Below are 18,102 nucleotides of genomic sequence, written 5' to 3'. Positions count from 1 at the left end.
CCTTAAACCATAGAGTAATTGTAGATAATTAAGTAAACACCCTACCGTTTTTTATAGATTTTATGTCTTAATACCTCAACGGTGTATGAGGATTACGAATTAAGATGTAGATTGTCTTACCTCTATCATAACGGTGTAGAGAGGCTAATAGAAAAGGACATCACTTGCAAGGCATAAGGATACATTACATGAACACCCAATAGTTTATGAAAAACACCCATTAAGAGCAGAGTTGATGGAGATTCAAAAGGTATTAAGCTAATAATCCTTTTATTATCGCTAACAACTATGGAATAAAATTGTATATATTTGATAGGACAGACAATAAGGAATCTGGTCAAAAGAAAGGAGGGGATTTTCGAGAATTAGATTTAGATATAATAATATTAAATAATGTAAATGATTTAAGTATTAATTAAAAAATTATAAACCAGGATTATGATATCACGAGCTCACGTGACATGCCAGTGAGTCGGTGCACCGTTTTTCATACCAAAACTAAAGAAAAGGAAAAAACAATTCTGGGCGCACGAGTTGCGGGGGGAAGACTTGTGGTTTTTTAGATTCTTAACCACGCACGCATTTGTTATACGTGCCAATAACAATGTGCCATACCAATTTACTTAAACAAAAATATCCCAAATCTATCAATCATTAATCACCAATTATCAATCAATCATGTTCGGCATCCGGTTTCATCTCATATTGTTTTTTTTAAGTTAATTTCGCTTGAAACTTCGTGTTAGAATTGAGAGGTTTAGCATATATTATCTTAACCGAACCGGCTAAAAATGGCTAGGAATATGATAAAAGGAAGAAAAAATAAATTCAAATTAACACATCAATAATATTGTTTAATCATGAGTTCAATTATCCGCGGAGGTTTTCTCATATTTATGACTTTCTTCCTACCATGTTTTCCTATGCGAACATAATTGAAAGAACTGCTAGTGGCACAATGATACTCTAGTCTATATCCATCAGTACTTCTAAAAGACCACGCAGTTTATCCATAATCATTAAAAATCAACTGGATGAGGCGGATATCCATCAAATAATAATTGTTACATCAGCTTATGTTTATATATGCAAAGTCAGTGAGTAGAAAGATTCCATCGCGTATAAAATTGATGTTTTCTGCTTTGACCGGCCGATGAATCGGGTACAGCCCCACGAATCGCATCTTGTATGGGTCATATTTATTTAATTAATTAATTAATTAATTAATGGGATATATAGTTTCTCTTTGTTCTTTTGGGTTCACTACTTCATTAAGTTTGTTGGATTGTGGTGTGTCACGTACTCACGTGTTCATCAATAAATTCCTTTTGCACCATGCTAGATACCAAAAGAAAACTTGTACATTGGTCTAGGGATTAACATGTTTACATTTTTTTTGTTATATTCCTAAAACTAATAATGTGTAAGGTTATATGTAACGTTTTAGGTGTAACAATGGATCGACATAGCCGACTCAATAATAATAACAGGTTAGGTGGTTGCTTTATGCCTTCACATGTTTATGTGTTGCACTATAACTTAGAAATTTGCTTCTAAAAAAGCAAGAAAAATAAACTTTATATAAATGTTCTAAAATTCACACATATAGGCCATCATACTGGAACCTACAACTTATTGATTGATTAGTCGCCTCAAATACAATTGTACCAAAGTTTTTGGGAAAAAAAAATACACATAAATACATAATTAGCTCCTTTGGAATAACACCTACTTTTTAAAGATGAAATTTTGTTTTAAAGCAGACAAATTCTGCATACATGAGTTTTATATAACACATAATTTAGATATCTTTTACATATATATAATTTTCGTTCAATACCCAACGACTTTGGTCTTAGTGGTATGAAAAAGAAGAAAAAAAGGTTGTATGTTCTAGTATCACAGTAGATGGTTGTAAATGTGTGTAAATTGTTGACTTGTGGTTAATTTGCCTTTAAAATTTTTTTTTTAAAAAAAACAATAATTAGTTTCATGTATTGCATGTTTTTGTTTTACTAAATATTGTTAATCCGGTTAATTACTCCCTCCGTCCCATTTTAGTTGTCATGTTGACTAACTTTGACCGTAAATAACTTTGTTTGTGTCATGTAACACTTGATATAAAATATATGAATGGATTGGGTTTTTAATGTACTTTTCGTCCATATAAGTTTCATCAACTACTATATAGTACAAACAAAGTTATTTACGGTCAAAGTTAGTCAACATGACAACTAAAATAGGACGGGGAGAAGTTCTTTCAAGTTATGAAAGTTCAACAATGTGAAATTACATGGTATTACTTATTAAGTTATTAGACTCATCCAGAGGCTGTGTGATCCAGAAATGTCAAAATTTTTATGAGCCCAATAAACCATGAATTATTATTACCAAGCCCAATAAATTTTTTTCAGCCAATCTAGTGAACCTACAAGTAATTCTAAGCCCAAGGCTTCCAATCCCATCATGAAAGGAAGGATGATGAGTTTTTATAGTTTCCTAAGCCTCGAGATGACCAATTGAAATGGTAAAAGTTATTGAAGCTTTTATGTCTAGAAATACAGGTCAAAGTTTCGATTTGTTTAGGAAGGTTGGAAGTCCTTTCTATTTTTGTTAGAACTTGAATGCATTCTTTTGCACTCATGTAAAATGTAAAAGTAACTCTATTTACATCTCAATCTCCCCCACACATCATCGAAGTAGATATTGAGATCCAAAATCCACAAAAGACGGCATTGTGTGTTACTTACTTTTAATTATTTTAAGCCTCGAAATATAGTTTTTAATTATTAAAAGAGAAAATTGCATAAAAATGTATCCAACTTTGTTGATATGTAAATTAAATGTATCTAATTTTTTCTTGATCAATAGAAGGTACACACCATTGGTTATAGTTGGATTTAAACATATCGTTTAAGCTTAGATGTTATATATAGTATCAAATCAATAACCTCTCGAGATATATATATATATATATATATATGGAAAATCAAATAAGAGCAGTTTTAAAATAAGAACACGGTGAGAACACTTAAAAACTACATTTTGATGCATTAAAAGTCCATAAAACTAACATAGTGTATAACTAAGTATCATTATTTAAGTGTTTAACAACACATTGGTCTATCAAAATCGAGAAAATCATATTTTTTGTTTGGTGCATCCATCTTGGATGCATGTTCATCAAAATGATGCATCCAACAAAAAACGTGATTTTTTCGATTTTGATGGATCAATGTGTTGTTAAGCACTTAAATAATGACAATTAGTTATGCACTATGTTAGTTTTATGGACTTTTAATACATCAAAATGATGTTTTTAAGTGTTCTCATCGTTCTTATTTTAAGACTGTTCTCATCGGAGTGTTACCCTATATATATATATATATACTAGGTTTTTTACCCGCACAATGTGCGGTTATTTTAATTGAATTATCAAAGGTTTTAATATGATATTGATAATTAAAATTTGGTTTTATCAAAGGTTTTAATATGATATTGATAATTAAAATTTGGTTTAGTTAGCATAATATAATGTTTACTTAATTAATTCAAATCTATCTAAATTTAAATAAATATATATATAAAAGTTTGGAGATGACACATAGGATAAATCCTAGTTGGCAATTTTTTAGCATAACTTTAAATTTGAAGAAGGCTTGAAAAGGCTAGGATTCCTACTCTTTTAATATATATATATATGGGAAATCATATGTACTGTGAAACGGGACTCAACCATTTGCACAACAAGAAGAGAAATAAAAGAAATAGTTACAAATTCAACCCTCAAGTTTTATAAATATTAATAAATGCCCCCTAAAAATGCCTATGCAGTACCTAAATGTGTACAGCATGCAGTACACATGATATCCCCTATATATATATAGAGAGAGAGTTTTCTTATTTTGAGAATCATTTTTTTTAAGAACCATTAGAACACTTAAATTATATATTTGTTTAAGTGTTTTTTTTGTTCATTCACATGTGAAATAATATAAAAATGTATGTTGTAGAAGAAACTTTTTAAAGAAACCTTCAAAGTAGCCTTTTGTGAACTTGTGAATGAATTTGTTCACATTTTTTGTTCACATATGACAAACGACTAAATATAAGGTTTTGAAAAAAAAATCTTCTACAACATATATCTTTATAACGTTTCACATGTGAATGAACAAAAAAAAAACATGTATATATAATATATATATATATATATATATAAAGATAAAATAAGAATCACCATTTTGTCGAGAACCGTGAAAACTAATATCTAATTAATAGATGTAACTATGTAAGGATGACAAGGTAAATTTGTAAATACAATTAGATTAGTTATTAAATCAAAGATAAAAATAAAAAAAATAAAAAAAAACCCTTTTGAATCACTCCTCTTAAATTGCAAAGCAGGTACACAAATTTAATCTCTTTTTAATTTTATAGAGGCGACCATTTAAATAATTATATATCAATATTTTAACAAAATTCCATAAATTTTTTATTTAATCACAGCCATAACCGTATTTTAATCATCATCATTATCATCATATCGTGATCATTGATCATGCCTTATTTTTGTATCAATTTCACCTCACTCATCAATAGCTTAAGGATGATATATATTTATATACTAGATCATTATCCCGCATAATATGCGGGATGAACATATCCAACTAATGACATTTTAATGTTTTATGATACTATATACATGCATAAGTATCCAAATATGAATATCCACACATAAAATTGTGATAATTTAAAACTTGGACACTTCTTAATGTTGACAAATTTCTACAACTTTTGAGTGTGGACTATTATACTTTAACATACCTATTTGGTTATTTCTATACACTGAAAAGTATGAACTTTTAATTATTTAATATAGTTTTACATACTTATCAGCGTAAAAACTTTTATATTTTGTTTACGCGAACTAATAACGTGAATAATTGTTTTATTTTTTGTAGTGTATATGCAATAAGTGTCTAATCATATAAACAGTTAAATACAAACAGTGACTACACATATGATAAGATGTAAGAGACAATCTTCAAAATACAAATTGTTGTAAGAAATTGACCGGTTAATTATTTACATTAATTTATAATATTCTTTTATCCTTTATTATAATTGTACATGTTTACTAATCTTTTTAATTTTTTTAAGATTCAAAGTATCTTTTTAATCTCTACTCACTAATTTATTACATCTACCTACTAAGTCCATGTGTAACATCCCAGTATTTTAAGGTAATAGAAAATTAACCTTTTTTGTAGTTTTGACATTAAATTAATTCCCTTGTATTTTGTTTTGAGTTAAGGGTTTAATTTAGTTGGAACTTTAGTGGCTAGCGGGTATTTTACCCACAAAAAATGGAGATGAGACGTGGCTAGCAGGGAAAAGAGCCAACCACTTAGTTTTGTGACTCATGTTCTTCCACTCACTCTAATTCAACCACTTCTCATTATCTCATCTCAAATCCTTCAAAATCCATGCAAATGAAGCTTCAAAACTAAAAGTAAAGAATTGTAATCCTGAAACAATAACAATAATCATTTCCAATTGAATTAGAAATTAAAATTGGGGTTTTCTTGGAGGTGGTGGTGACCGAATTATTAAGGAAGAAAAAGGGGAAGAATTTCAATTTGAAAACCCTAATTCTTTGTCTCTCATTCTTAAGGTATTGATTTCATAACTCAAGTTTTATTTGTTATTGAAATTTAGGGTTCTTAACCTTAGAATTGGGGGTTTTGTTAATTGAGATTTTCAAGAAGAACCCTAATATTTTGAATTGGGAATTTGTTAGTTCGATTTAAAGAGTTGTTGATAATGGAAAATCCCCCATAATAAGAAATTCATATTTAGTGGTGTTTGGATAAAAATCATGAAATAAAGTTTTATCATGAAAATTTGGAGTTTGTTGGAAAAGTGTTTAGTAGCCAAACACCATAATCTTAGAGTTGTTGAATGCAAGTAGGTTGTTGTAAGTAGTTGAGTCATGGAACTCATAGATGATATGTGATTATTCTTGTATAGGTGTTGAAGAATAAATTGTTGATCTTGTAGCCTTGTTGTGTCATCTAGCCAACTTTGAGGTGAGTGTATATGCATATAATCATGTTCCTGTTAATAGAGGTCATAGGTGGGTAAATTCCTATGACCCATTTGATAGTTGTTTGTTAGAACTAGTAGGTGGGTAAATTTCTACTAGTCAATTTGTTTGTAAGAGCTAGTAGGTGGGTAAATTCCTACTAGCCAAATTGTCCATGGTCATGTTGAAAATGATTGTATGTTGTTTGAATTGTATGAAAAGGCTAGCTTGCTAGTCTTATATGGTGCTTGATGTACAAAGTTGAAATGACATGATTATGATTATATGTGTATGCATTCACTAAGCGTTGCTTATGTTTTAGTTGTTTAACTATTTTATAGGAGTTGGTAGTAGTAAAGGCAAAAAAGCTTTAGAGTGAAGTTCAAGTGAAGGTTCTTGTCATCGCTAAGGTTGGCAAGTTGGATAATTTTAAGGGTAGATAGTCCCTTTTGACCCAATTGGCTTTTGATACAAGTCTTGTTGATGGAACAAATCTATTTTTGGTGTAAAACTTGACTTGATGTCTTGTACTTAGTTGGTCGTTGTTTGTTTTGTATATTTTGCAAGTGTTTAGTTGATTAACGTTTCGGGCCATTGACCCATTTTGTCAAGTCGGGTAAGTTGACTTTCGGGTCGTGACGTATTTTGGTCACAACGATGTGTACACATAACTTTTAGCAAGGACATATCAGGTCTTGAGTTAAATGCATGTTTGAATTGATTTTGTGAAGTCATGTGCAGGAAAAATAGATTTTTGGTAAAAGGTTCCTGTGCAGTAAGTCTCACTGCGCCACAGTGAGGAGCCACCCAGACTCACTGCGCCGCAGTGAGCATTTGGTCATTCTGATCCGTGGGATTTCACTGCGCCGCAGTGGGTGTGTTTTGCCTCACTGCGCCGCAGTGAGCTTTCTTTCACTATTTGCCGAAGTTTTCCACTGCGCCGCAGTGGAGGTATTTCGCCTCACTGCGTCGCAGTGGGCACTGTTAAAAAAAAAGTTTATTTTCGAATTTGATTAAGAAGGTTTGGGTCCTTACACCATGTTTGTTTGTTTTTTCTTAAAATGATCGAACTTATTAGTTTGTTAAACTTTTAAAGGTAATACTATCAACTTTGAGAAATTCACATACACATGTTTAATTGTGATGTATTTTTGTTTTGTCAATTTCTTACCCATCATCAAAACTATAGTTAAAAACTTTAAATAAAAATTAAAAATATATTCATAAACTTCTTTGAGTTTTTTTTTAGAAATATAAATATAATTATGTAAATAATTGTTATAAGATATCAATATTAATGAACTACAATTATACGCAATATATAATCTAACATGGTTAAATCCAACAATGATAAAATTAACAAATAAGAATAAAATATAAATTAGTCGAAAGAAAGATTGATAATTAAATATAGATATAGAAAAAGAACAAACCAACCAGTTAGGTGTGTTGACCAGGGGTATCTTATAAATCTACTATGTAGTCCTCGAAGGTGAGTTTTTCCCAAAGTCTTAGGTTCAAGTCTTGGGTTTCTCATCTCAAAGTATTTTTCATGAGCAAGGGGTAAGAAGTCCAAAAAATCGCTGGTTAAATTGCCTCTAACACGTCTAGATCGAAACTAACTTTAAGGGGAAAAAAACATACAATTTATAAAGAAAAAATCTTAGGGGAATTCTAGTAAGTTAGTGAATTTAGGGAACAAATTTAAATAAGATAGGTGATATAAGCAAAACAATCTAAAGGTTAAAATTCAATTTTGATTTTCATCCAAAAGCTATGACTATTTAAGAAATGAATTTAAGGGGTTGTTTTATAATTATTGAGAGATAAACACGATTTAACTAAATGAATCACATAAGTAATCTTTATAAATTATGTTTGACCTATCCTTTTATATCATTTCATGGTTATTCAATTGTGTTTTTAGAAGTGTTTTCTTCATTATTTTTTTCAAAAAAAAAAAATTAACAGTGTTTTCTTCAGTATTTTTCAAAAACAAATTTTAACGTAGTAAATATATTTCAAAAGATTTAACTTTATTAGTAAAAATTATAAACACATATGTACACCGAAACACACAAAACGATCATATCTCAATACAACATACAAAACAATAAACGCAATCAAATCGTAATATATGTGTACACTGAAACACATATGTTTTTTTTATCTTAAAATATATACATTCATACTGTAGCACATGTGTACACGAAAACACACACATACACCGAATAACATGTGAACTTTGTTAAAGAAAATATATGTGTTCGGTTAATTTATAAAAATTTAGACACTAGTTAACTTTGTTATAAAATAAAATCGATACATTTGTAAATATGATCATGTGTAACACTTATAAGGTTTATTATTTTCAAAAAGTTTATATCTTTTTAATTTAATGTTAATAATTTTTAAAACAAGTTTTAAACATAAATCACTTGTGTACCACTCAAATGATTTATGATTTTCATATTAAAATTTTAATTTAATGTTAATAAATTGTCAATATAAAGTATTAAACATAAATCATATTTTTTCTAGTACGGATAAATCACACAATTTGTAAAAACAAAAAATATGTCTCTCTTCAATTTTTAAATTGTCATAATATATCAATTGTTAGTTAATAATAATATCAAAAAGTCGACTACTACTCGTATAACAAAAATCCATGAATTTCGTGCACTATATTTTCTAGGTGGCCGTTTCACTTTTTAAGCATGTCCCTATTATGCCCTTTTTCAATTTTTATTAATTTGTAAATTAATTTTAAATCTCATTAATTACATTAATGCCATCAGAGATCTTAACCATTAGTGTATCTAATCTAATGGACTTGATTGGTTCTCGTAGTTTTTGATAATTTTTTTTTCCTCACAATAACTCAACTATATATATTATATATATAGCAGTTAAAGTGAGAACAATCAAAAGGTCGAGAACCGCAAGAACTAAATATAAGCCAGTAGATCAACAAATCAATGGATAATAATAGTCAGGGGTATTTTTTGAAAATTTAAGTTTCAAAGGCGATGAAAAAAATAGAGAAAGGGTACGTCGGGAATATTAATAAAAAGAAAAACCAAAAGAAAAAATATCCCTTGTGCTCCATCCAAAAAATCACGCCGGAAATATCTGCTCCTCTAAATCCAGTCTATGAAGCGTCTTTCTAATTCAAAAAACAACAGAAAATCAACGATTGAAGCTATAATTCCATGGTACATGTGTCTGCTTCTAATATTCCGGGATCGATTCATAGTATAAGTATTAGGTTTCACAAACTCTATAATGAGTAATAAGAAAGGTAATTTCTAGCCCTAATTTTTTTTTATTATATATTTTTAATTATTAGAATTTCTGGTGGTGTATGTGTGTTCCATTATTATTATTATGTTCTTATTGTGTTCATGTTTCATTCATTGAAAATTACAGTACGAAGGAGTGACAGAATAATGATGGCGAAATCATTTAGCAAGTACACTAATAAGAAGGAAACGGCGCTTGATTTAACCGTGGATTCTGATGAAGGTACATTAAATAAAACTGTATATGGTTATTTTAATAGATTTTTGTTGTTTATTATTAATTAGGTAAATTGTTATTGTAAGTGATATTTTATGTTTGTTTGATGGGAGTGACACCAGTGTTTGGTTATTTATGTTATTTCTTTTGTAACCCTAAAAAATCTGAACACATGTTCGTGTATTTATAACATATGTGTTCGGGTATATGTTTATAGCTAGTGATAACATGCGTGCTTCTTTGATAAATTATGTTGCCTTTACCCAAATACTTCTGTTCATGGGTTCCTTTAATTTGTAACATGTGTGTTCTTGTTTTTGATCACATAATACCGATGGTTGTTAACATATGTGTTCCAGTAGAAATTGTGTGATTAACATCTGCTTACAGAGTCGGTTAATTTTATTTGGGTGAGAGAATGAACATGTGGTGCATATGTTTATGCAAAACACACAAGGTATGGAATAGAGTTGGTTAGGCATTAGGCGTAACATTATCTTGGGTTTTTTTCTTGAAAATGTGAGCATATGTGTCCTTTTAATGTACATCAATGTTAGAAAGTTGTGGTATGCAAATTGTGTACGTTTTAATTGTTTTCTATTTTGTAAATTCTGAAACACATGTTAATTTGGGATGTAACCTACATGTTAAATTGGTTTTTAAATTAATGTGACATTGTGATCAGATGTGCAAGAACTACCATTTGTGGAACAACAAGTGGCAAGAAAAAAAGGCATATGGAGTAAAGGGAAAGGAATTCGAGCAGATAGCGAAAACAAAGGCAGGGGTATTAAAAGGAAAGAAAGTGGAACAGTGGATGGGAACCGAAGCAACAAATTGAGTATGAAACAAAAAGGAGGAAAGCTGAAGGATAAGGAAGTGATGGATGGTGAGGAGCAAAGTGTTAGAAAGTCGCCAAGGCTAAAAATGTTGGTCAAGGATGTTAAACAAATGGAAAAGGAACAACAGGGCGAGGAGGCGGTAAACAAAAGTACACCTGTGCAAAAGGTAGTGAAGAAAATCTACCCTACACTTAGAAACAGGTCATCTCCTAACTCGTTGAATCGCGCGATTCAGGGTCTGAGTACAAGCCAACGTAAATGTGTTGTTGACATGGGATTTGGTAAGATGTTAGCATTTGACATAGCTGATCTCCCATCTAAGCTAGCATACCATGTGGTGAATTCATTTGACGATAAGAAGCTCACAATAAAGGTAAATGATAGAGTGATCGAAGTGACATCACAATTGGTACATGAAATGTTGGGATTACCTTGGGGGGTGTGAAGCTGCAAACCGTTGTGAGTGAAACTGGTGAAGGTACTGTTGTGCACGAGTGGAAGCAACAAAATGTCGAGAACAAAGTTACTCCTGTGGAACTGAAGTACAGAATTTTCGTGTCTGAAATGGCGGATTGGAATTTCAAAATCAACTTCATAGTGTTGTTTGCTACCTTAATGGGGAGAACTATTACCCGGACGAAGTGTGATTTGAGCATTTTGGAACACATACGCCGGGACACCGACTTTAAGAAATTCGATTGGTGTCAGTTCTTGTTGGACTCCCTGAAAAATTGTAAAAAAAAGTGGAAGCCTGCAAACAGCAAAACACATTATGCGGGACCCTGGACACTTCTAACGGTATGTTTTCATTCAAAACTAAACAAAATAAGCTTACATGTTATTTGTACACATTTCTTTGAATGAGCACTTGACAACTATGGACCGACGATTTAACACATGCCCTTGTTACATATGTATGCAGTTAATATATGTTGACGCAACAAAATGCAGCTTGTTTGATGTTGCAAGACGGAGACCAGCTACTTTATCTTGGAACACTGAGACGCTGAAACGCAGAGAGCGCGCTGAAATTGATTCTGGTGGGTTTGGGTTAGTTGAAATGCGGACATCATTTGATGGGGTGGCGGACAACAATGAGGCCAATCTTAGTGACAACGCAAATTTTGATATCCAAGCAATTGGGATGTACGCGTATAAACCAACTGATAGTGAGGTATATTTTCCTTGCTTTACTGGTTAGAATACGGTGTGTAAAAGTGGAATATGCAGTTTACATTTTTTTTTATGTGTTATAAGTAAAGAAAGTGTGACGTTTATTAATTAAAACTTACTTACACGTATTAATGGTAATTTACAGGGGTATGTGCACAAAATTGACACCATTTATGAAATGTTGTTGAGAAACAAAAAGCATTTGCAAGCGACAACTAGGGAGGTGTTGGAAAAGTATCCGGGTAATGATAAGATAAAGGAATTGGGTCTGAAGGTGGAAGGTGTGTTTGAAGGCGATAAAATGAGGGATGCAGATTCGTTTAAAACGCCGAACAACAACACAAAGAACTGTTTTGAAACCAGTGCAGGGACTGTAGGGACTACGAAACACATGAATGAAAGTGGGGTTGGAGCTTCCAGTTTTGTGAAAAGGGTAAAATGCGGACCGAGTGATAATGGGGGGAGGGGGAAAGAAGTGTGCAAAACACCAAATCAGGAATGTTGGCCTATGGGTAAATGTGCAAGTGGGCAAGAAGTAGGACGAGAGGTGACAGCTAGTAATGGTGGAGAAGTAGGCAACATAGAGACTAACGAGAATGGGGCAACAATAGCACCGGATACACATGATCCATTAGAAAGCCAATTTTGGAAGGATCCACTAGTGTTAGAAGAAATTGAAAAAAGTTTTGAGAAATGCCCGAAGACCGGCATCGAGAGGGTTGTGGTGAATTCCGGTTGTGAAGGGAAAAGGACAGGACCTAATGACTTAGGCGTAAACAAGGATCAACCTTCATTCAGTTTGGGGCTTACACAAGAGTTCGTTGAATGTGCTCGAAACCAGAAGGTAGTGTCAAAATCCAGTGTATGGAAAGATGTTACTATGGAAGCGAGGCAAAATAAGGGGGTCAATATCGAACGAGAAGGTAGGAAGCGCGCAACAAAGAATGCAGACACATGTAGGTCACCATACTTGGATCGGGTGGTTGATGTTGAGAAACGGATGACGGCAGATGAAACTAAGGTGTTGCAACATTTTGAGTCAGATGTGGGAAAAGATCAGTAAGTTTCTTAATAACCTTTTCTTTATGGCTATATGATGGTAGCTAGGTGTACTATTTCTAAAACTATGTTTAAATCTGAAACTATGTCTAAATCTGCCTAAGCCTTTTGTCTAGACAGCAAAGCAACAATCAATAACAAAAAGTTAGATAATAGGACGTGTTCATATTATTCATCACATAAATGATTCTTAGTTGAAATTGCAACTGCTTTCATCAAGAATTCCAAATACAATCTTGACTAAGAAGATAAAGCTCACCGATAGGTTTGTAGCCCATATTTCATATTAATGAGTGTATCTTTCTAATGAGGTTTTGGCCATCTCCCGACGCTTTTCCGTGTCATAATACTGCAGGCATAAAAAATGATAAGCATTTACAAACAATTAGTCCCGAGAATATGCGTATATTATACTTTGCAACAATAGTTTTATATTAGCATAACACTCCCTCTTGTTTTGCTGCTTCATAACGATTGCATGCATAACATCCACCTGTCCTTTCACCATGATCAGACCATTCACCAAGGCAAAGCCTGACAAATCCATTTGACACATGCTTTAGTGGAAAATATATAATTTGATGGTGAGAAGACAATACTTAATTACTTATAGACTTGAGGTGTTGCAACATTTTGAGATAGATGTGGGAAAAGATCAGTAACTTTCGTAATAGCCTTTTCTGTATGGCTATATGATGGTAGGTAGGTGTACTATTACTAATTGAATCACATCTGCCAGTGATTAAAAAATTTCTAGAAAGGGTAAGTTGTTTTATGATTTGGGTGGTTCAAATGTGTACAGTGATATTCTATTTGAAACCCGACGTGGTGACGTAGCAGTACGTTATCAGCTTAAAAGTTTGCAAGGAAACTATATGGTTGTGGAGCATGTGTTGACTAGTTGGGCTGCACTCTTGAACCTTGAAGAAGACAAAAGAAGTCGAGACTCTCCATACAGACTATTCTGTTACCTGACAACCCTGGTACGTACACTGAACTCCTAAAATTCATATACTGTTATTTGTATGTTCAAAAACATTTATACAAATAAAAAACAATTTGGTATGATTTTCAGAAGGATATTTTTCGTGAAAAGAAGATGGACGATGGGCAACGTTTAAAAGTCTTCGCCTCAAAAATCAGAGACGTGGTGAACGGCGACAAGGCTCTGATGAAATTTAATGAATTTGATATGGTATGGAATAGTATAAACAATACTAATATGTGTGGGAGTTGTACATCAATTAAAGGTTTTTATTGTTTATAACGTATTTGAGTTTGTTAAATGCAGGTCTTTTTCCTACTGTTAGCAAGATATCGTTACTTCTTGGTAGTATGCGATTTTAGGTATGGGGAGATAGATGTTATAGATAACCATAAGGAAAACAAGGAGAATGACAAAAAATATGCAGCCTACATAAGGATACTGGTATTGTAGTTAAAAGTTTTGAATTTATATTTTGAAAAACTTTTATAAGCCTAACATGTAATTGAAATTGTTATGTGTACTGATGGTAAATTGCAAATTTGTAATTGTAGACCAAGGTGTTTGTGGAGTATTTGAAGAGTGTAGGAAATGCCAAATGGGAAAGAGTTGTGAATGCAGTTCCAAGTGTCCTTGAAATGAATTGGCAAACAACAAAAAAGTGAAGTTGATTGTTTGGTTTTTGTGATGAGACACATGGAAACGTACATGGGAGAGGCTGGCACGAGGTGGGAATGTGGACTAGATGTAGAAGGGAAAAGTCAGAAAACACAGTTGGCCAAATTGCGAAAGAAGTATGCACTTAAGCTGTTATTGTCAGAGCACAATATCTGCCGGGAAATGAACTTGCAAGTTGCCAAAAACAAGAAGTGAATTTTGCTAAGTTATCTATGGTATTAGGGGATTTTATAATAAGGTTTATTATGTATTTTTGTTTAAAGACTATGTTATCGTTTATCCGTCTGGATGTTGATGGTTTTCTAAGACTATATTATCGTTTATGTTATTAGGTTTTTCAGACTATTCCGTGGGGCTGTTTTTTTATATTTATGTGTTTTTATTTTACTCCTGAAGTAATCTAGTATATTCATGTGCTTGATACTTGTTTGTACTTGACTTCTCGAACATATGTGTCGTTGGGCAGTAAACACATTATGTTGTTACATATTATTCACAATTATTAGCTATGTTAAAATGAAGGCAGTTTTTTAGGCCTTTCGCCAACACAGTATCTTCATGTTAGTATTCATGTGTTTTTCAAAGTTAGTACACATGTTTTAGTTATTTGTCGATTGATGTTTTAGTTAAGGTACATGTTTCTGTTGGAAAAATGTGTCTTATTAGGTACATGTGTACTAAACATATGTGTTTATCAAGGTATACATGTTTGTTGGGTGTGGACATGTGTGGATCGAGTTGCATATTTGGTACACAACGTTTTATATGTTCTTATTATTATCAAAAGGTTTACAAAATCCAAAAGAAGGACCACATATATAAACATAGTTTTAGTTTTATTGGGAGAATTATTCGTCTTTGTAACACTTAGAAAGTCAGTATTGTTGGAAGATTAGATTTAAGAGACATATGGACATAGTAGCAGGATTACAACTAACAATTGCACAAAATTCATGAACTTTAAGGAAAAAAAAAACATGAAAGCAGGATTACAACTAACAATTGCACAAAATATCATTGTAAAATGGAAGAGTCTCGGAAGTTGTTATAGTGTAACAGTCTCGGAAGTTGTTATAGTGTAACAGGATTACAACTAACAATTGCACAAAATTCGTGAACTTTAAGGAAAAAAAAAAAAGCAGGTTTGAATGAAAGTATCACATGATGAAATCACATGTGTGTGTTATCCTTATTATGCCCTCTTTGCAGCAGCCCGGGCTTCATCTTCATCTCTTTTCTTGATTTCACAGTTCCGTATGTCATGGTTGTCTTGAACCTCCTTACAATAAGCGCACTTGCGCATCTGTCGTTTACGTTTATTGACATGCTTCTCACCTGGATTGGCGTATCTTTTGCCACTATTGCTTCCCGAACCTTTGGTGTTGCTTCCTGAACCTTTGTTGTTGATATCTTTGGGAGCAAACAAGTCACATTTCTCGGGTACAGTTACCCCAAGAAGGTCCATGAAAACTTGCTCGTCATCTACCACAGGATCAGCTCTAGGTAGAGTGGACAGTGTGGATTCTGATAGCTTGTTAACCTTGTCCACAAAGGAGGCGAACATAAAGGGATCATGTCTTAGCCTGCTAAAACACTTTTCAATGCCTGATATTGCTTGGCTACTAATCTCGTCTACCTGAGCATGCTTGTTAACATATCTATGTTGTTTATCTGACAGATGACGTGGAAGTACATTACGCCTCCAACGACGCATTATGTACTAGTCTGGTATAACGTCAACGTTTTTACTCTTGAGGACACAAAATATATGGCGACACAAGTAGCCATGGCGTCCAAAAAGGTTACAACTACAGGTTATGGATCCATCGTCCTTGTTTCGAATAACCTAATAACCAGAAAACAAAAGTGTCCCATTTAGAATGAGATTCTTATTAACAATGCGCCTACAAACTAGTTCACTCAAACAATGTAACTGTTGGTTTGGAAGATACTTTACCTTATACTTCAGATGAGCTTTGGACGCTGTAAGTGAGTGACTGACCTGGTATACTTCGTTCACATCATCTGCATCATCTGACTGAACAAGCTGCTGTGAGCCGACCCACCCAACTTTGTAAATCTCCTTCTAAACTTTAAAGAATATACTTCGGGTGTATACGTTAGCAGCAAACCTCTCAATTGCTAGTGGGGATATCATCCTTGCAGTTGTTCTCGATGTATGATCATCAAGAGCACCTTGTGCGTGCCTTTGCTTCTCCATAGCAGTCTCAAAGCACAACATAAATTGAACAAGTGTGTTACTTTTGTGAGAGAATACTTTAAAGAATGCATTAGAACTCTCAGACCTTGACGTTGTTTTCATTAGACAACACATAGGCAAATGGTTAAAGTATGCTGGAATCCATGACTGTCGTAACTGAAACATGTCTGATAACCAGTTGTTATCTTCTAACTGAAACTCTTTAATCAATGACATCCATCTATTCTCAAACTCATCGGGCTCAAGGAAAACATTCCACACAAGCTTGTGTAGACGCTTCCGTAAATCAGTGTTATTAAGCAAGTCCGAACAAACCTTAGACGAATACAAATAAAAAATTTAAATTAAACACATGTATATTGTAAGGTAACATATGGGGAAAAAAAACTCATGAAAACATAAGAAATGTTTCACACTTCATATAACAGTATAAACAAACATCAACATGTGTGTGCACCTATGTAATTTCAAAAAAGTACCTTCAATGGGAGTTTTTTCATTATATGCCACATGCATAGCCTTTGTTGTGACTCGTTCATAACTGTTTTGACAGCTTCAAACATCGCCGGATCCTGGTCTGTTAAAACCAATCTCGGTTGTCTGTTGTGTGACTTTAAAAACACGTTGAGTAGCCACGAATAAGACTCGATGTTCTCATTCTTCAACAAGCCTGCTCCAAATGTGACACATCTGTTGTGATTGTCAATACCAGTGAATGGGACGAACACCATACAGTACCTAGAAAGTAATAGACTAATGATTAGGGGACCTTATTGACAAAACAAACTGGATGTCAAAAAAATAATTATATCCTTACTTGCTGGTTTTGTATGTCGCATCAAAACACATTACATCACCAAACTCTTTGTAGTTACACTTCATTGTCTCGTCGGCCCAAAATAAACCAATTAGCTCATTATTATCACATTTGTAATCGAACAAAAACTCAGGAAGACATACTTTCCTATTTCTAAACTTATCGACAACCATTTGGGCATCCCTGTCACCAATGAACATATTCAACTTCGCCTTCTAGTTTTTAAAGTCAGTAACAGTACCTCGAACTTTATCATATCCTCCTTTAAGGGCTGCACGCAAACGATGAGCTTTAGTCGCATCGATATTGTTAGTGGACACGGACTGAATAAAGACTTTCTCATCAAAAGTCAACTGCCTCCTTGCCCGAGATAAGTGGCTGTGATTATCATCGATCAAGGGATGGTTATGTTCCTCGACAAATTCATATAACTGGTAGCTTTCTGTCCCTTTCATCAACTTCAACTTAATACGGGCCATACATTTAGTAATCTTGTAATTAGAGTTCCGCTGCAGTCGACCTATTTCATCATCATCGTTAACAAGTGTGTCTGCAGCGTTCTTTTTCTTTGGCTCACCTGCTTTATGGCAAAGAAAATACTTGTGAGTTAAAACACCATGAACCCTCTTTACAGACCCTCTCCGTACATCAAACCCAGCCTTCTCCGCATACGTCTTATACATGGCTAAGGCATCCTCTGGGTCGGCCCATACAGATTCA

At 33.1% G+C, this 18,102-nt stretch overlaps 1 protein-coding gene across 1 annotated transcript; it reads right to left on the bottom strand.

Annotated features, from left to right (window-relative positions):
* Window positions 1-16,430: 16,430 nt before the first annotated feature.
* Window positions 16,431-17,582, bottom strand: LOC122601564 (protein FAR1-RELATED SEQUENCE 5-like). Its single transcript, XM_043774315.1, has 3 exons — window positions 17,383-17,582; window positions 17,045-17,303; window positions 16,431-16,880 (listed from the first exon to the last, which is right to left on the bottom strand). Exons 1-3 carry the CDS (start codon window positions 17,580-17,582, stop codon window positions 16,431-16,433), a joined length of 909 nt encoding a protein of 302 aa, XP_043630250.1.
* Window positions 17,583-18,102: the final 520 nt, after the last annotated feature.

The sequence above is a fragment of the Erigeron canadensis genome, chromosome 5 (assembly GCF_010389155.1).
Source record: "Erigeron canadensis isolate Cc75 chromosome 5, C_canadensis_v1, whole genome shotgun sequence".
Classification (NCBI taxonomy): domain Eukaryota; kingdom Viridiplantae; phylum Streptophyta; class Magnoliopsida; order Asterales; family Asteraceae; genus Erigeron; species Erigeron canadensis.
This window is presented reverse-complemented; position numbering and strand designations above follow the sequence as displayed.

Coding starts and splice junctions, on each gene's coding strand:
- LOC122601564 (XM_043774315.1), bottom strand. CDS start 17,582: ATGTTCATTGGTGACAGGGATGCCCAAATGGTTGTCGATAAGTTTAGA. Junction 17,304..17,382: donor GCGACATACAAAACCAGCAA/GTAAGGATATAA, acceptor ATTACTTTCTAG/GTACTGTATGGTGTTCGTCC. Junction 16,881..17,044: donor TGAAAAAACTCCCATTGAAG/GTACTTTTTTGA, acceptor TATTCGTCTAAG/GTTTGTTCGGACTTGCTTAA.